The sequence below is a fragment of the Dromaius novaehollandiae genome, chromosome 14 (assembly GCF_036370855.1).
Source record: "Dromaius novaehollandiae isolate bDroNov1 chromosome 14, bDroNov1.hap1, whole genome shotgun sequence".
NCBI lineage: Eukaryota > Metazoa > Chordata > Aves > Casuariiformes > Dromaiidae > Dromaius > Dromaius novaehollandiae.
In genome coordinates, this window is record NC_088111.1 from 3,066,454 (window position 1) to 3,086,559 (window position 20,106).

Below are 20,106 nucleotides of genomic sequence, written 5' to 3' on the forward strand. Positions count from 1 at the left end.
TTAAATCGACTTTATCCTTTAAACCTCCGCTATTAAGCTGTAAATACATGGCTGTAGTGTAATGGCTGGGGCCGCCCGCGTTTTGGGGCGGCGCGGCCGCTTTTGGGAAGGCGGGGAGCGCCGCGGAGCGGCAGCGCCGCGAAGCGCCGCCCGCCGCGGAAGTCTGTCCCCTCCGCCGCGCCGTCCGCCCCCCGCCGTTTCCAAGGCGACGGCGGCGGCGCGCGCGCCCCCAGTAACGGCCGAGGCCGCGCCCGGCGCCATGGCGGCCGCCGGCAGCCCCGACGTGTTCCTGGTGGCGGTCAGCGGGGAGATCGAGAGCGGGCAGGTGAGCGGGACCCGCCGGGGGCCGCGGCCGGCTGCAGGGGCTCGGGCAGCGCGGCCCTGGCTCGGCACCGGTGGCGCGGCCTATAGCCCCCCGGCAGCGCGGCCTGGGCCCGGCCCCGGTAGCGCCACCCCGATCCCTTCCCGCGGGTCCCGGCCCGGGCTCCGGTAATGCAGCTCGGGGCCCGGTAGCGAAGAGCAGGGCGCAGTAAAGCAGGCCCGGGCCTGGGCTCGATAACGTGGCCCCGGTAATGCAGCCCTGGGCCCGGTAAGGCAGAGCGGGGCCTGGTCACGCAGGCCCAGCCCTGCCTTGGTGGCACGTCCCGGCCCTGGCCGGGCAGCGTGGCCTGGCTTTGCCCCCCACCAGCCCAGCAATGCAACCCGGCCTCAGCTCTGATCCCACTAACGTGGGCTGGGCCTTGGTTCTGGTAACTCAGCCTGGCCTCAGCCCCAACCCTGGCGATTTGGCTTAGCCTCAGCCCCAAGCTTAGTAACAGGGGCTGGTCCTAGTGCAGGTATCGCAGCCCGAGCCCAGTCCCGCTGGTGTGGGCTCCCTCAGTCCCGCTAACCCGGCTTGGCCTCAGCCCTGGCTCCAGTAACGTGACCTCTCTTATCTCCCGCAGTTTCCTGGGTTTGACGACCTCTACTGCAAATTCTGCTTCGTCTATGGCCAAGACTGGGTTCCCACTGCTGTAAGAGCCCTTTGTGTCCCCCAGAAATGTGGGTTATGTTGCTGGGCTGTGTAAAACAGGCCTGGCATGGTCCCCTGGCTTGTGCCGTGCTCTCCCCGCAGGGCCTGGAGGAGGGCATCTCCCAGATCACCTCCAAGAGCGATGAAAACTCCACACTCGTCTGGAACTTCCCCATCGACATTACCTTCAAGAGCACCAACCCGTCCGGCTGTGAGTGCTGAGGGGTGGTGGGGTCCAGCTCGCAGAGCAGGCACCCTGCTCACATCCGCCTCTTTCACAGGGCCACAGATTGTCGTAAGCGTCTATGGACCGGACTTTTTTGGAAACGACGTGGTCAGAGGCTACGGGGCTGTTCATGTTCCCATCGTACCTGGAAGGTGAGGTGATGACCTGCTTGTCTTTCAGGATCAAAGTGGCGTTTATTTCCAAGTTACTGTGCTGTTTCAGAGACAAAAATGTCCCCGTGTCTCCTTGTCATGTCTTGTCAGAGTGGTTCGAACAGCATAGATCTTTTTGTAGAAGCCCCTTGTTATCAGATAATTTTTGGTAATCTTGCAGGCAATTCCTTAAAGTCAAAACTAGCATGAAGAAAGCCTAAGTATGAAGTGCAGTGTGTCAGTTCCTCTTTCCCAGCACACTCGGCAGGTGCTGAGCTTTCATTTCTGCCGCTGGAAGTAAGAGTAAGTTCCTGCACTCTTCTGCATTTAGTGTCTTTGGGACACTTAGCAACGTGTGTGGCACTCTGAAGTGACCTGTTTACTCTGCACTAGCTTGCTTATACAAACAAGCTCTTTCTTTCTGGAAGGAAAAGTGTATTTACTGAGATGTTCAGTGATATAATGTGTCTGAAATTCTGGCATCTTTAATAAACATAAGAAGGCTTGCCATTGCTGTTCAGTTCATTTCTTAATTTCTGTGCTTTTCATGTTTGTTTTAGGCATATAAGAACCATTCCTATGTTTGTTCCAGAGTCTACATCTAGGCTGCAGAAGTTTACAAGGTAATAATTAAAGACTTTGTGAGTAGACTAAGAAGGATTTAAAAAAAAAAGAAAAAGTATCTCCTGCTACTCACTTACGTATATGTGTGTATATTTTGTATCATAAACAGATAGTTTTGAGTTTTACAGGTGAAGCTACAGTTGAGGAACTAAGTGAAGTAAAGCTAAAGTGTCCTTCAGAGAGCTTTCTTAAAACATGTTAGCTGTTTGCTTGGAGTAATGATGTCTAACTTGCCTTTTTTGTCATCCTTGGATTTGAACAATGTTGGTTCGAAAAGAACGGCTAATTTTAACAGAGCAAGCTCTTATCAGAATTCTTGCACTGTGTGGCAATTCCTTCCTCCACAGGTGGATTCATTTCAGTGACATGTCCTGCAGAAGCTCAACTTGGCTTGGGCTGGTTTTAGTGGGCATTTTAGTGGTCATTAGACTTCTAAGGAAGGTTCTCTAAGGGGACTGCCCACCCCTACATCATCCTTTTGTGTAGGACAGCCACACTGAGTACAATCTGTAAAGCAAAGACAGAGCATGTTTGTGTAACTTTTGTTTGGAAAAACAATTCCTGGATTTAATTTTTCTTCCATCCAGAATGCATTTGCCATAACCTTTGCCTTGCTTATGGGCCCTCGCCCTCCCCTTCCCCTCCCCCCTTTCCGGAGCAGCAGTATATAAAGGAACTTAATATATCTACAGCAGCTCAGGGTGTTAAGGGTTTTTCTTTCCATGGTACTGTTGGCCTGCGAGCTGCTTAGTTAGGTTATGTATTGACTGTACCTACTGAGCCTGCAAGCGCCATAGCTGCATGTGTGCAGAGCCATGCTCATGGTACCGAGCAGTTTGGGTCAAAGCTGGCTTGGGAATCTCTGTGCAGTGCAGTCAAGATTCAGCTGATCTCCTTTCTTCTCTTCTTACCATTTTTATATGGGTCTAGGCTCTAATTTGCATACCTTTGTATTACCTGCGTCTTTGATTTATTCAAAGTATCCAAGCCTCTCTGTGTCTCTGGTAAGTGAGAGTTGAATCAGACTGTTTCTGAAACTGCTTTGCCATAGACAGAATCTTTCTAGCCCAGAAGTAATTTGGATTTAACATAGTGTATATGAAATTGGTTTCATTTTTTTCCTTGGAGAGATAAAACTTATCTTTGGTCAAAGCAGATAAGCAGTAAAGTTACTCAGTCTTCAAAACTCTGTGCTGTTAACAAAGGCTGGAAGTCTTATTTCTTTCCTTTTTTTTTTTAGTATGCATATAATGAACTTTGTATGTCAAATCTAAAGACTAATGAGTATATCCAATAAATTACTTGTTTTCTACTTTTTTCAAGTTGGTTCACGGGGAGACGTCCAGAATTTACTGACCCAAGAGTGGTAGCACAGGGAGAAGGAAGAGAAGGTATGTCCTCGGGAGTTCCTGACTGTAATTCTTGCATGACAATAGGCCCATTTTGGCCATCCATTTCCTTTGTTGGGAAGAAAGATCAGTTGTTCCTGCTGAGAACAGTCTCACCCCAGATAGGGTGAGGAATTCAGCAGCTATGCTAAAATCTCTCTTAACTAGTGTTACTGATGTCTTCTTTTTCCTAGTAACAAGAGTGCGATCTCAAGGCTTTGTGACCATTTCCTTCAATGTCATGACCAAAGACATGAAGAGGCTGGGCTATGAGGTGACCCCAAGTGACATGGAGAACCACTCTCTGGTGTCTGTTACAGAAGGGATTCATGACTATTAAACTCAGGAGTGAGATGTTCAGAGACCCACACAGAAGATAGGCAATTTGGGAGCTTTTTTTGCAAATGGAAGTGAGTATCTGACTAACCTGAGAAAATTTCACCTGAGACATGGGCACAAGCCCGTGAGGCTTTGGAATAATTTCCTAAGTATAATCCTTTCCATAAGCATACAGGTTGAAAAAATACATAAATTGGTGTCATCGGATAGTATTTAGCATTTTTGTGTAATATTAGGCTAATATCAAGATATGAGATCTATTTTATATAAAAGTATTTTCTAGCAGCCTTTTGTACACTCTTTTTATATAAAAAGAATAGGAAAGTTTATCTTTGTAATTGTTTTCCTGTGTTTAAAACATCAGTGCAAACCCAATACTGTTTACTAATGTTTTTTCTGGTAGAAATGAAAAATTAAAATGCTCACACTTTCCAAAAACGAGGGACTGTGGCAATGTTCCAGTGAAACACGCAGGTGCTTTTCTCTGCCATGCACTTCTCTGCAAAAGCAACCACAGCTTTCCATCATAATCCCATATCGTCCTTCAGAGTTTGTGCAGCTAAATAAAATAGTTCATGCACTGTAGAAACAAACTCTTCCAAGTTTTTCAGTGAAGCAACCTGGGCTTTTGCATTTAAAACAAGATGATGACTCTTCTAGTTCCAGAGTTTATTTCTGAATCAAGCTTCAAGGGAAAGAATAGGAGAGCAGTTTATTTTAGAAGAGTTACAGAGAGCATGGGGTTAAATATATCCTTGCAGTAGGCTTTTAAAATTTGATTTGTTCCCTCAGAAGTTAAGTGCAGATATCGACTAAAAAATAAACCTTACAGAAGGATCTGAAAAGAAACTACACAAAGTTATAGTAAAGCACCTGTCTGTACAGTCATTAGCAGTTTTTGGACCCAAATCATGTTAATTATCCGAGACACTTTGCCCTAGAAGACAGTCAGAAGCAGAAGAAAGGCCCACATCTCCTAAATAGTTTCTCTTCTGCTGTCATACCATGCCTTTCACTGAATCCTCTTCTAAGTTAATATTAGTGCTCTTCTTTTAGGCTGAATAAAACCAAGTGTCTAAATATTTATGTTTCTGTCTTTCTGCTGCTAAGGTTTTTATTTGTTTGTGCCAGAAGGGATGTATCTAAGTCTTAAATCATCCAAGATCTGCTATTCTTACAGGTGCAAAGAGAAAGAAATATACTCTACAATGAAATGACTAATCACTTAGTCATTTTGATATAAAAATTCAGGCACATAATCTTGTGCATTTTGGCTGCAAATACCCAGAGATGACTGTGACAAGGACTTAACATGATACCACCCCAGAAATGAACTACCAAGACACTGAAACTGCAGAAATACAGATATAAGCAGTAATACACAATGTTGAGCTGTAGAGCCTCCAGGGCATATCTCAAGTAAAGCATCCTCGTTGGTTATAGCTATTAGTACATACCGAGCAGTGTAACTAAAGCCTGCTTTCGTAAATATAATTTATTAAAAGCTAACATGATCACTGGAATTTTGCTCTGAGCATTAGCGTCTTCTGAACTATTTATAAGTACTTTTCCAAACTTGGTTACAGATTATTTTTTGTCTCTTGCTTTTTCCTATTATGTTTTTATTGGTTTTACACTTCCAGTAAGCTCCTCAACCAGTTGTTTTGGCAATTGTTGTAATCTCTCAACTGAGTCATGTTCGAATCCAAATTTGCAAGTATTTCCTGTTGGCTGAGAGGAGATGTGTGGAATTTTGTTTCCTTTTTTAAAGTATTTGGGAAGCAGTTAGCTACAGTAGCAGGATAAATATCTGTATTCAAAATACTTGAAACATACAAACACAAACATAAAATCTACTACCACTTAAACATGGGGGTTTTTTTCCCCTTAGCATTTACATGCTCCTGTTCCAGTTAGAGCAAAACCACACGACAGATTCAAGTTACAAAAAAACATATTAAACTGAGATTAAAGTCTGAACTTGATGCCCACAGAGGTGCAGTGAATTTATTCACATCAAACTTTACAGCGTGCTACCACTACAGATCTCATGAATTGTTTCAGAAGAAGAGTAAGATGCTTAACACATTTTTTTGTTCTGTTCTGCTGCTGCTCTGGGACTGAGACCAAGCAGAACTGACAAGTGCATTTGCACAGCCTCACCCTTCATGGACAAGTTGCAGTGACCCTCAGAAGATTATTTATTTTAAGTGAAAACCAAATAAATAAAATCCAAGCTCCACAAAAATTTTTGGAACACCACATTTCAGATGACTCTATAAGCAATTTCCACACTGCTGCTTGTACTAGTAGGGCTTTTGCCGGTTGTCTCCATGGTTTTTTTGCCACTCAGAATCTTGTGCACGTCTGTTAAGAGCCTCAGATACTTCCTTCTTCAACACCTTGAAGTCCATGTAGAAGCTTTTCCAGTTTGACACGCTTTGCTCCTTATACAGCGCCATGTGTGGGGGCAATTTTTTCAGTAACAGTGTTTCCCGAGTTCAATATCAGTCCATTGTTCAGAAAGGCAACTGTTGATGTTTCTTATAAACATGCTCTTCTCCCAGAGACAGGCTTGCTGCTGCCTTTATAATTTTCTGGACAACTGTCTCGGCTTTAAGTCTTGGAACTTGAACCAAAGCCACTTTGGACTCAAGTGTGGGAGAAAGCTTGCAGCTGTTTTACCCTGGGGAGGGGGAGAAGAATCTCTGCTCGCGTAACACACTACAGAGGAACAATGATACATGCTATGCTGGGCTGCCTAGAGTGGGTTCATTAACCTTTAATACATTACTGAGGAAGGGATTTATAATTTGTAAGTGTTCTTAGATGCAGTTAATGAACCCATGCTTTAAAAACAGCCTAAACCCAGAAAAAATAGCCTTGCTATAGTAGAGGCCCAAAGTGATGTTCTGCCTGCTCTCCAGGCAGCTGTAACTACCCGACTAGTTTACTAGTTACTCAGTCTCCCTTTTTACTCCAAAATTTGACTGAAGCTCCTGGCCACTTGTAACAGAGAGGTTAGTACAAGCCAGCAGCTGGCACTCTACAGCTTGTGTTTTGTTATACTTAAGTCTCTCTCAGACAGTGAAATTGGCCATTAACTTCCTAATTCAAGATAGGCAGAAAAACCCTTAGTTCAGAACAGCTGTCCTGCCACTTTCCTGACATAGGCTGGGGCTTTAATGCCAGCAAAACAGAAGCAGAGCCATTAGACGTAAATAAAGTCTGTGAGCTAATTTAGGACTTCGCTACAGCCCTCCTCCAGCGTGTTGTCAGGTTTCTGCACAGCATCACCGCAGAGAGAGGGTGCACACCATATCCCTGCAAACGCATCCCTCCGCTACTGCTTCCTTTTTAGTGAATCTGCCTTAGATGCAGCAAAACATTATCCTCCATTACTCCAAATTGCTTTAACCCAGCTAATCTGCTCTTTTCTCCTCCATGTTGCCTACACTCCATCAACCTGTCTCCACTGCCGTGATGCTACGCAGGTCTAAGGAACTGAGACAGGCAGCACGAGATAATTACCTGTATGATGAGAATGTGTCGCACTAAGAGCAGTCTCTTGAGGCGGCCCATGGTGTATTTTTACTGAGAGAGTGACTTTCCATGTGAGGTGTCTCTTGACACTTGGCACTGGGCCGGGCGGATCGCCTTCACGCGGCGCCTCGGGAATGTGTTGCTCAGCAGGGAGTACGTGAAGACACTGGTGTAGCAGCTGGTGTAACCCCGACGGACAGCCGTGTTGTAGGCATCCAGGAACACGACGGTGGGCTGTGCAACTCCAAGGTGAACCAGCTGCAGAATGAAGTAGGGTGCCCAGCAGAGGAAGAGGTGGAGCAGATGGTTACCACTATCAACGTGATCATCTTGTTCCTCACCCTGACGCTCCTCTGGGGCAAGGGCAGCACCACAGCCAGACAGAAGTCCACAGCCACTGGCACCTGCAGAGCCAAGGAACAACTTGACAGCTTCTGCCCTCTCGTGGTAGCTTTCAGCCCTTAGAAAGATGTTAGACATTGCTAATAACAATCAAGTAATAAAGCTGTGTGAGGGACAGACAAGTACTTCTTGTTCCTGCATGGAAAAATTGCACAATGCAGCGATGCTGGCCAGCCTGCCGCTGCCCCTTGCCCCAAGAGCACAGGGGCACACGCTTCCCAGCCCTATAGCCATCTCTGTAAAAGCAAACTCAGCAAAGAGCCGCCCAAGTCAGTTTGCTTCCACCCACCATGCAGGGCTCCAAAAAATCATCGCGCCGTTGGCATCGCCCGAGTTGCAGAGGGTCCGAGCGGTACCCGAGGCAGCACGTTCCCAGGGCGCATCCTCGTGCCGTTGGGAGGAGCTGCCTCGCAGGCAGCGGGACTGGGCCGAAACCCAGGCATCGATTAGCGCTAGAGAAACCACCTTTGTCCCCAGGCTAGTAAGGCTGTTTTACAACAGTGTTACTACAGCAGCTAGAAATTATCTCCATCTGAAAAAGGGAGTCTTGGAGATGGGTTAAAGCTGATGACAATCGCTCCATGGCACCAGGGCCCTTTAAAGAGCAGGAGCCTCCTATGATACACTCCAAAGGTGCCGGGGGCGGGGGGCAGCAATCTGGCCACCCACAGCTCATCCTCCAGAGCGGCAGGGGAGGACAGGAAAGGAGCCAAAGGAGAGGCTTTACCTGGTGGAAACACAGCTGTGGTGCTGGTCCCAGCCATCTCGCCGACTCCCCGCGATGCTCACACGTGGAAACGCCATCTCCCGCCAGCAGCCAAGGCTGGGCGCCAGGATCCCGGCAAGCGGCAGCCAGGTGGATGGGCGGCTGTGTCAGCTCCCGGGCACCCCTCGAAGATGCTAGAGAAACAGAGCCCCCCACCCCTTGCACAGCAGTGAGAGGGCCATGAACTGCTCTTACGCCCACTGCCCAGCCCCCCCTGCAGAGCACAGCTAGCAGGGGACCCCCAGCATGGGGATCCCACAGGGCTGAGGCCTTGCACCGCTCGGTGCTTCCCAGCATCCCCTCCCTTCCCCCGAGAGGCGCAGAGGGCGAGCGGCTTGGCCGAAGCAGGCAGCAGTAATAACTTTTACGCCTTCCCAAGGGAGCAGGACCCCTGCCCCCGTCCCTTCTGCGAGCGAGGCTCAGCACTCGTCCCCTTTCATCCTCTCACTGTCTGCCCATGCTGGAGAGAGGGTCCCCGAGGCTTTTCCCCCTTGGTGGAGAATCACTCCAAGACACAAATCTGGGCAAGGGTGAAACTCGAGAGCCAAGGCATTCAGGTGAGCTGGGAGACATGGAAACGACTTCTGAATTTGGACTGTACATACTTACAGATACACACACACATGCAAATAAAACTGCAGCTCCTGAGAGCCTGCATGGGACCTCCGAGCATCCCACTGCCTGCAGTTTAATAGAAGCTGCCGAGTGCAAGGACACAGCAACACTAGTGCTAGATGCAAGATGACAAATTTCCAGGCCCCAGGAGCCCTTGGAGCACAAATCCTGATAGAAACCATCCTTTGGCCACTGAAACCAGGCCTGAGCCTCCCGAACACAGAGCTGGTACAGAAGCAAGGGTGTAATGAAACCTGAAGGGTTTGTGGCTGATGCAAATGATTCAGTCTTTTGTCCTTCAGACTTCCTGGGGAAGATCTGCAGCAGCTTGTAACCACCGTAGACTTCTATTTTTGTACCTCTATTCAGGCCAAGATACTTAAGTACCCAAATTCACCTTAGAGAATATCACTACATTTAGTACTAGACTTGGCAACGAAGACATTAAAAAAACCCAACCTGCTCAGGGTCTCCTAGGCCACATGTATATCTTGCACCAGATCAAAACTGGCTCCCTTTAGCCTGGTTATCCCACTGAATTTCATCCCCTGGCCTAAGAGACCTTAGACCTTATTGTCTGATTTTTACAGACTACATGTTCCCATCCCAGTGTGACATGAGAAAGGTGGCTGCATTGATGATTACCCATCTTAGAAAACACTGTAGGTTAGGCATCTGGATTTCTAGATTTACCCTGACTGGAAGGATCTACTGGGCACAGCTTGTTGCGAGAGTCTTCTTACCCTGGCTTGGCATTAAAAGAAGATGGACAAGGGGCCCCCAGACTGTTGCCCTTCTGGCTGTCTAGTGGGACAGGCGCGCCCTCGCTCAGACATAGCGTTACTCTCATTTTGCACTGATCGTACCTGCTATCCAGACAGCAGCTCCCAGCCACCATTCAGTCTCCTATAACGCTGCGCCTGGCTCTGTCAGCTCTGCCGTCACTACAAAGAGCAGCAAAATCAGTTAACTTTTAACTGCCCAGCTCCAGGGTGGTGACCAGACTGAGTGCTGTGGCTGAGCCATCACAATGGGCTTTACTGGAAATCCCAAACATCTTAGTGATAATGCAACTGGTGGGACAAATCCATGCTCAGAGCCACCGTCCCGAGGAGGCCAGTCAGCCCTCTTGAATCCATGCCGCTGCAGTAGCTCAGCAAGTTCTCCTCCAGACTACGCCTATTTAAATCGTGGAATACATTGTCACAGGATGTTATGGGGGCCAAGAGAATAACTGCTCTCAAAAAGGGGTTAGACAAATTTACTTGTGACTGTTAAACACCATGCTTTTGCTCAAACCTCTGGCTCAGGAAGTCTCTGCAGCCAGCAGCCGCTGAGCTCTGCATACAGCCTCTCCCGAGCATCTGCCGCTGGCCACCGCCAGCAGAGGATGCTGGGCTGGACGAGCTTTGATGTGATCTTCCACAGCTCCAGTGCTGCAACTGCGTGGTGCTTTAAGCGGGATTTAAAATGATGCCACAACTGCTTCTGAGGATCTCCCAGAGCTTATCTAACAGCAGAGGGAGCAGCGCTGAGGTCCCAGTCAGGCAGAGAGCCGAGAACACCAATCCCACCCTTACTACTGCTTTATCCCTGCTATTTGAAATGTCATTGATTTTCTTTCACCTGAGAATGGGAATGCAGCAGCTCAACCAGCTGCAAGAGCGCTGAGAACGGATCAGATTACATGTCCAGAGTGCTTTTATAAGTGCATACTGAAGAGCCACAGGTAAGTGTTGAATACCTGCCCCCTCCTCCATGCGCCCCTCTCAGCAGCTCATCTGCAGGTAGCGTCACATGTTGCCTTCTGCCCCTGCACCGCGATGGGCTGAAGTTGCTGCAGGCTGCACCACAGTGACTGGTGTTTGTGGCTACTAAGATGTTTGGCTGCTTTCAAAGTATTTTGCACTTCAACAGCATTTCTGATCAATTTCAGTGCATGAGATCATAACTAATAACTCTGTTGGTGACCAATTCACTAATGAACTTGGCTCATTCACTTAAGTTTTGCACCACCTCCTAGCACTATCCCATATTGAAAAGCCACTGCAAAAAGGATGGCTTTTCCTCTGAATCTCTAAATGTGAAGATCAGAAATTAAAGGAATGATCACTAGAAGTCATTCTTTCCTTCAAGTGATATTTACAATTTCTTTGCATAAAAACAACATGCTATTCTATAATGCTTAAGAGATGTCAAAAAAAATCATTTGTAGCACCTGTTCTGGTACAGCTATGCCAGAAAGAGATTACCAAAATACACGAGGGTCACATTATTCACTTCAGGCTTGGGAGAGCTCCTGGCTCCCCCCCAGTGAGATTAGAGGCTATCTTCCCACTTGGCCCTGAGCTATCGCTGCACTCCCACCACAGCAGCTTTGACCAAGGGTGCCAAGATGCCACACCATGGCACCTTCTTGGCTCTGGAGCTGTTCTGAACAGCCCCAAGGGAACTGCCACCGCCAGCCTCACTGTCCAGAGCACACACTTCCAATTTCTCCATCAGTTTACAATTTACTATCTCATCTTTTGCAAACAACTCCTTTGTATTACGCTGGCAGATTGCCGATCTGCTATTGACCACCAGACTGCTGCCAATTAACCACCCTAATGGGTAATTGACAGGGATTTTTAAAGCACCAAAGGGACCAGGACAGGGTATTTACGTTCACTGAAACCCCAAGTCTTCAGCAATTAGAGCATGCAATCGACTGACAGCGAAGCATTAAGAGACAGGATTGTCACAACCATGTACAACACTGGCTCTTAGCTGTTTATAATCCTGGGTTCCAGAACAAACTTCAGTACTTATGATATTGATGTTTGTGTCCAAATTCAGCAATACAGAGGAAAAGACTACCTGGAAGGCTGATGATAGATACCTTCAAAAAGACGGAAGTTTTTAATCTAAGGGGTTGTATAAATCAAGTTGGTTCTCTGAAACGTGGATTGCAGCCTGTTGCAAAAGCCTTGCCAAAGCCGTAGCATGATCTGGCTCAAACCGTTTCCCCCGGTTCGACAAGTACGAGCGGAAGAGCAGAGCTGCACCCGCTCAGAAACCAGGACAAATGAGAGGCAATGGCGATTTACGTACTAAGCAAAAATGTTTTGGCAACACTGGTGCGGATGAGGGCAAGCCTCTAGATAATACTTTATCCAGATAAGCCCTTTTCCTCTGCAAAAGCAGGCAAATACCACCTCGCTTTACAAAAGAGGAAGAGGAAACCCAGGACAGAGAGAAAGCAATTTGCCTAAGGTCAGAGGAAGGCTCGGTGACAGCCAGAACCCTATCTCACAACGTGCTTTATCAGTTTAGACTCCCTCCAACAACCTGTTTGGCTTGCAGAGGTCTGCAGTATTCAGGCTATTTTAAAGAGTATTATAAAGTCATCACAAAAGTTTCCACTTCAAGCCCTTCCTAAATCTTCCTTGTAGCAAGCAGCTTTACTTTAACATGTGCAGTTTCAAGAGGTGAAGCAGAACAGTGAAGTACAGATCACATGGAAAAAGAAAATGGCCAAAGGAACAATAAATAAGAATGCACAGAAGGCACATCCTGCACAGGAGCAGAGAGCAAGGAACCAAACATTATTCTGCAAAAGTGAGGGACACCAGAAACCATATTTAGGCTGTCATCCTTGGCAACAAATGTTTTTTCTTTTCCTTTCAGGCCCAAACACAGAGGTAAAATGAATCAAAGAGGTAACCAGAGGCAACCTCATTCTCTAGGGAAATCAGAGTGTTACTAAAGCAGTGGGTTTGCAGAACACCCACATCAAGCTTTGTCCCACAAGTTTGAAATCAAAACATTAGACAGGCCTTTTTCCCATGCCTGCCTTTCCAATAATCAGTTCTCCAGCAGCACTGCAGTTCCAGAATTAGCAAATTAAGTATTTGATTACTGATCAGTCTGATTAGCAGCAAGCCATAACTACAGGAAACCTGGAGGGGTTCCTGAGAGGTAGCTCTTGAAACAGCCTGATAATGAAGTATCCTCCAATTTAAAACATCCAGAATTAGAAAGTGAAGTCACCTCCCAGCTGGAGACAGGCTCACTGCCAACCGACCTGCTACGCCACTTGATCAATGGGACAGAGGGGAGGCTGCAGAAGGGGCAGGACTCAACAACTGCAAAAATGGAAACAAGGATTCCCAAAGTCAGTTTTGTCACAGTTCCCGCAAACCTTATTCCATCAACAACCAGCTTTAAACTTAAGCTTTCCCCAAACTTGTGCCATTAACATTATATAAATTTTGAAGCCTCTACTGAGAGAGCAGCTGATCATCCTTCCAAAAATGCTGTTTAAAAGACAGTAGTTTAAAGAAGCAATTCAGTCACCTGCAACACAACAAGTCTCCATCTTTATTGGGTTAATAAGGTCTCAACTGTTTCTGATTTAAGTGATCTATAAGAAACCCTCCTTCCTCATATTAAGAGCAGGCCTGCACCAAGAAAAGTGATGAATGCTTTGAAGAAATCACATTGACAATGTACAAGAAGCGTTACTCTCAATAACGATTAGATTTATCCTAGAACGTAGGACTTGTAAGCACAAACCTTAATAATCTCATCCAATCCATCAACTTTCTTGAAAACTAAATCAAGCATGGCAGCAACAGTTTTTAAATGTGATATAAACACTACGCAGAGTCTAGAAAAAGCAACACGTCTGGAATATAAGCAATACAATTTTAATTCTGACCAGTCACCTACAAACCCCTTGTCTTTCCACTGTTCTGATGGCATTATTAAATATCACATTTGTGACATTGCTAGGGAAAAATGACACAAAGATACAGACATTATGATACAATAGTACAAATGATAAATTATTTATACAGTAAATAATGTCAATAGTCAGCACAAATTCATAAAAAGCAGCCGGCTCCCAGTATTATGAAAACAGTTTGGTAAATATTTAAATTGTAACACTTGTAAAGGAAGCGAGTCTTGTGAGATTCTGCTGTGAAAAATAAACCATATATTTCTCCACAATTTGTGCAATATTAATACATACAGTACACATTAGAAACTGTAACAGCAAAAGGGAAGATGGATAACAATAGTTGTCTTAGCTACGGGACTTCAAAAAGACTGTAAACACCACAACCCACCATGGTTTTCCTTCCCTGTCCCCTCAACGTGGTTTAGTTTCTATATAGTATAAAACTGAATAAATAACTGAGCTCATTTTTGGGTTTAAAATTATGCCAAGATATTTTTATTTTTATAAAATAACACTTTATCTTTGGTCAATTTGACCAGTAAGGCTATTTTGGGATACTAACATTTTAAAATCAAAAGCACTTTTAATATTTCAAAGTGGGAAAAGAAGGGGAAGAGGGAAATGCATGTGGAGAAATATGCCAGAGCAGATGCAATCAGATACACATATGTCCTCCATGCAAAAAGAAGCGGGAGGGTCAGGAGGGAGGAAGAATTATTCTGATAGCAGTTAGATTACCATGAAGTAGATTTCAGGACACAACTGAAGCCTCAGCCGGCTAGGACAGAAACCACCTTTCAGTGTTACTGTTACAGCACCACAAGTCTACACGGCACTTGAGAGACAGGCTTGCCCACAAGCTAGGAACCAAGCAGATTTACCAAACCAGCTGCTTATTCTCTTGAACCCGTTTCCTCCTGCAATACCCAGGACAGGCTGGGAATCTCAGCATGGTCACAGTCCTTGGCCTAATGCTTTACAGCACCATGATCTGGGCTAATCACTGTTCAGAGTGTCTTGTCATGGTTTACTGTGCGATATATATATATATATATATATATATATATATATATATATACACACACACACAGATACATAATGTAAAAGTAATACAGCTCTTAGAGAAGTGGCTTGGTAAAAGCAACAATTTGCCATTCAGCAGTTTCATTAAGCTAGGGCTCCCTACCAGACCAACAATACATTTTTATCAATTCATGATGACAACTCATTACTCTGAACCATAGACAACATTATAAATTTTATAATACTTACTATCAACCCCATCTTGCCTCCAGAAACAGTTACCTAGTGTTTAGCGAGAGGATGTGATCAGAACTTTTTGGCTGAATAGATAATGCCCCATCTAACCATTGCAAATGCACTCAGGTGACCGACTAAGGGAAAAACATCAAATGACCTCAATTCCACTGTTGATAAAATTAAATTGGAAAAATAATGAAGGATAAATCTTGCCACAGATCAATTGGAAAGCACTTTTTTCCCATCTGCAAGAATCACGCCCTTCCTGGTCTACACTTTTCAATAACTTCAACAACAACAAAAAGTAAAGTATTTTTCCTTATTCTGAAAGGCAACATGAATGGTTTTTGTTTTCCTTTTTTTTTTTTTTTTTTTTTTTTTAAAGACATACTGGGTGTGGACAGTAATTCTTTTTCCTCCTATATAAAACAAGAGCAGATGAATATTCTGAATCCTACTTGTAAATTCAATAGTATCAAGAGGATAGAACAATCTGCATAGAAACATCCACACATTTAGCATTCCATATACTAATAGAGCTACACTGACTTACACAGCTAAAATCTGTGATTGTACCCTAGATTTGATAGTCTTTCAGCCTCCCCTACCCACCAATGGATATGATCCCGTCCCCTTCACACTAGCCAGCCCTTCCTTCCCATGGCACGCTATCCTAGGCTGGCACAGTCCCACGCAGCATCATTACACCAGGACACAGAGCTCTGGCAATTTCTTTCAGCCTTTTTTTTTTTTTTTCCTTCTAATTAGGGAAAGGCCACCAAGATGCATCAGTTCGTTCACAGAGATGCCCTCAAGGCAGTTACAAGCACTGCGACATCCCTTTCTACATGCTCTGCATACGTTTGTGTTGCTCGTGAAAGCAGAGCTTAAAAAATGTTGCCATCTTAGAGAAGGCCAGGTTTATACCAGTAACACTGACTGAAACCTGAGCATGGTTTAGTGCCAATGAGTCCAGACATGCAAGTTAAAATGTATAGTTCAGCTTACAATTAATAATTGTAAATGGAACCAGTTATTAATATGGAGTGCACCTTTCATTAAGAAAAATTAGTCAATGAGATTAATGAGTTGTGTTTATACATTAGGATTTTTAGCATTTCAAGAAGTATTACAAGAAAAACTAGCCTTTCTTACGATCTTCATAAAGGCTAAACGTCTGTCCATTTTGGTAATCGGAAAACGGGAACAAATCAAGGGAAAGGCGACTTTAGTGTTTTTTCTTTTTAATGTAGTCTTAAATCATGTCATGTTCAAATTCAATTCATCTAAAAATAATTAGTCATGAGAATTTGTTTTGATTTTCATTATACTTCATTTAAAAGTAAAATATTTTAGTGTTAATCTTCCCTTTTAAACTCTCTTTACAGAAACAAAGAGCTAAAACCATAAATAAGAGGGCATTAAAACCATAAAAATGACATTTGCCAATATCTTAATTTTCCAGCCAGACTTGATAAATCTATCAAAACCAGACAGTTAAATAAGAACCACATTATAAAAATTAGCAAAAAAAGGACTATTAGGTAACTCTGCAAACTCAAATATGAAACTGTACTAAACAAAATATGTGCAAAAGTATACAAGAATAACTGCATATAGCAAGGTTAAGCCTGAATTAGTTTTAAAGCTTGCCCCGGTGAAACTGAATTCAAAGTTGTCCCACTGTATTTCTTTTTTCTTTCAACTCACATTGTAAGTCAAATAAAAACAAAATACACATGATAACTTCCAAACGAAGCTGGTACTGGACAAGCACAGAGCAGGACACTCACTCAGCACGAGTGCAGCATGCCACTCACAGAGAGTTCCTCAGGAGTCCTTAGAGAGTAGTGTACAAATTCAACACTGCATACAACAGCACACGTTATACTTGACAACTTGAGAATGTTCTTGGGTTTTGTGTCTGTTTTCTCCTTTTGAGACAAGCTTGCTTTCTCGGTCAAACCTTTGATACGAAAGCAGTGTGATTTTGCGTTGCAATGTTTAATGCATAAAAACCAGCCACCTGGGCCCTCAAAATCGTTCTCGTCTAAGAGTAAGGACTATGGGTGAACCAACAGTCTAGAACTGTGTATAGTTATGTGCAAAACATTCACTAGCACTCCGAATCTCAGGTCTATCATATGGGCATAGGAAGTGACAGATGCAGGTAAATAGTAATTTCAGGATCCAGCACATCATCTGACATCTACAAAATAGCCAACGGAGTTTAAAATGGCAGGTTCTCCCTAGAAAGTGTATTGAAATGATTAACAAAGTAACAAAATGGGCAGAATCTAACTTTGGTGAAAAGTCTGAACATTTCACATAATGCTCAACAAGCCAAAGTAAGGTACCATCTGTAGCAAAGACTAGATTTAGATTAACTGGTAAGTAGAGACAACTCTTCAAAGATCATAACTGTAAACTGCAAATCTACTTCCAAGTCTCTTACACACCGTTCAGTCCACACAGGCCACGTTCATTTAGCTGTAAAGACTTCAGCCTGGAAACACTATGAAAAGAAAGTTCCTTTGACTGGGTCTTTATAGGAGAAAAGGGTTAGTTGTATTTGTAGACTGGGAGGCTGACGGCGGGATTCCTGTACTGTGAAGAGGTTGGGTCATTGATCCTGCAATGCTCACATTCAGCCCCTGGCCCATTCTTGTTATAGACGCCACAGCGCCCATAGCTGGAATCGGTGCCATTCCCACGGGCACTGGGGCCATGGAAGACAGAGGTATTGGCTCCATGCTTATTGGTGGCACAGCACTGAAAGAAGGGCTGGTTCCCATCACAGGACTTGCTCTCATCTGATTTAGAGTGAGTGGCTGAGGCTGATTCACTTGGAAGGGGTTGATTGGAGTTGGTGCTGTAGCTGCACCTAGTTTTGAGAAAAGAAGGGCAAAGAGGCAAGAGGATCGCATCTCCGTAAAACACTGAGGTTTGGGAGATTCTCTTTACGGCCAAAGAAAGCATGTTCTGTACGTCCCCACGTGCTCCCAACCCCCAAACGCCCTCTGGAGAAACCTGCGTGGATGCCATTCAGCTCAGTGCAGCTGGGGCTGCACTGGTGCACACACACAGGCTGTTCCACTGAGCCTCTCAACACCACAAAATAATCCCCTGCTGACCAACAGTTTCCACTTGCAGTCACTGGAGAAACAGGTTTCAAATTTGATAACCTGCAACATATCTAACCACTGCATCCGGGTCAGTAATTTTTTAACGTTACTTAAAATTAGCATTACAAAAGAGTACAAATAGCATGCTATTGTACAGTACTCCTTCACTGCAATCTGGCTACAGCATATCTGTGCATTTGCCTGAAGATCTCAGCCAGTGAATTCCATTTAGAAGCTGTACATGTTTTTGGCACCGAGTTTTGACAAGAATTCATAAAGTAAACAAGTTGTTTCCGAATTACAGCGGTGCTAGAAAAAGCAGAGAATAACTTTCCCAACGTTTGAGTTTTTTGGACTGCTGCCAACACTACAAATTCCTTTTACTGTATATGTATAGAGTTATTTGGATGGCCCAGTGACCCCTTAAAAACTTTTTGTAGTAACCGGTAATGGCAGATACACAGACTTCCTGTTGCTGAACACTGCCAATGCTGTTCAGAATTAGGTTTTTTTCTACCCACGGAGTTTAATAAACTATCTTTTTTTTCTCCACTGGAAAGTGAAGAAAATAAATACTAAAATACAAATTTTAAAAAATTTCACAAGATTAGTGTCACACAAAAATTTCAGTGCATATGAAGAGTCCTTAAAATACACACATCTTCCAAGTGGTTAGTGTCATCATCTAAGCCTGCTGTAAGTGAAGGCTCCCTTACAACAGGGGCCAATTTACAGAAGAACTAAGACAGCAGCCGATTTGTTTGCAAATATACTAAGAGCGTGTTTTGATCAAAACTGGGTTATCACACCCGCCTAATGACAGCCTAAGCAACAACCTATTAAAACATACACCAGAGTTTGCTGTCTGGAACATCAGGCTGCAGTCAGAGATGCTAATTTGCCTGCAGCAGCACAATTAAAAGGGCTATTCCCTACCTGCTTGCCACAAGCACCTACTACCTATTGCCCTCCCAAGGGTTGGAGAGTCTCTGCTGGCACATGCTCACATCTTACCTGTTCTGACAATCAGTCAGTTTTAGCTCAGCCATTTTTAATAACCAAAAGCTCTGTTCTAGCCCAGACCATTGTGACAGAGCAGGTGCAAAAGGTAAGTGGAAAGAAAATAGCTTGAACAGAGCTAACCCAGCAGATGCAAGAGTAGAATTCTGGGCTTTCAGGGTCCAGCAGTACACCTAGAAACCACGCTGCCTCACCCTTCTGCTCTCAGTCATGATCTGCCAGCTGAAGTAATCAAGAAAAACAAGTCAGAAATGACTGATGTTACATCGCATGAGCCTGAGTTATGCAAAGTTTTCCTATAGGAAAGGAGAGCATAAACAGAAAACTGAAAGGAATGTACAGGAACAGACCTGGCGCCAAGAATGGATTCAGTGAAGTAACAGGTTGCGGTGGCTTAGACACCAGCGAATCCAGGTTCACCAAAGCAGCATTGGGGCCCAGAAAAGACTCAGGGGTTTTCCGAGCTGCGCTTTGTTTGCCTGATGACATGCTGGAGTGTTGGGAATCAAAGAGATCAGGACTTGTGGTGCCGCTATGCTGGGATGGCAGAGTGGAACCTGATTCAGCTGTAACAACACAAGAAGAAAAACAAAACTTCTCATCAATCTACATAATCAGGCATAGAAAACCCTGAAGTCCCTGACAAAGGAAATATTTTGAAATCTAATATTTGTGTAAGTTATATTTAAACATTTCAGTACATGTTACACCCTTAGCATGCAAGTAGAAAAGTGGTTTTTAGAAGAGCGCAAAGAAGCCAGAATTACAGTTGCAGTGCTCTACGGAAGGCTCTACCTGACTTGCCTCGATGGATATTCTTTCAACTATGCTGCAATAGATTACACTAAGGGTTTCCACAGAAAAGATATTCAAAAGCCTTGGGCTTTTGCCCTCCCACTAGATCACTG

At 44.5% G+C, this 20,106-nt stretch overlaps 2 protein-coding genes across 5 annotated transcripts in view; one reads left to right on the forward strand and one right to left on the reverse strand.

Annotated features, from left to right (window-relative positions):
* Positions 1-171: 171 nt before the first annotated feature.
* Positions 172-4,823, forward strand: B9D1 (B9 domain containing 1). The gene is made up of 7 exons (XM_026095234.2): positions 172-325; positions 945-1,013; positions 1,115-1,223; positions 1,294-1,390; positions 1,951-2,013; positions 3,338-3,405; positions 3,597-4,823. Exons 1-7 carry the CDS (start codon positions 260-262, stop codon positions 3,740-3,742), a joined length of 618 nt encoding a protein of 205 aa, XP_025951019.1. The 5' UTR covers positions 172-259; the 3' UTR covers positions 3,743-4,823.
* Positions 4,824-13,742: 8,919 nt separating this feature from the next.
* EPN2 (epsin 2) overlaps positions 13,743-20,106 on the reverse strand; it is a 49,910-nt gene continuing 43,546 nt past the window's right edge. For all 4 annotated transcript variants that reach the window (XM_064520081.1, XM_064520080.1, XM_064520078.1 and 1 more), the window contains 2 exons: positions 19,549-19,764; positions 13,743-17,937 (listed from right to left, as the gene is read on the reverse strand). In XM_064520081.1, coding sequence (XP_064376151.1) covers positions 17,600-17,937; positions 19,549-19,764 — 554 coding nt within the window. In that variant the 3' untranslated portion in view covers positions 13,743-17,599. The remainder of the gene's footprint in view (positions 17,938-19,548; positions 19,765-20,106) is intronic.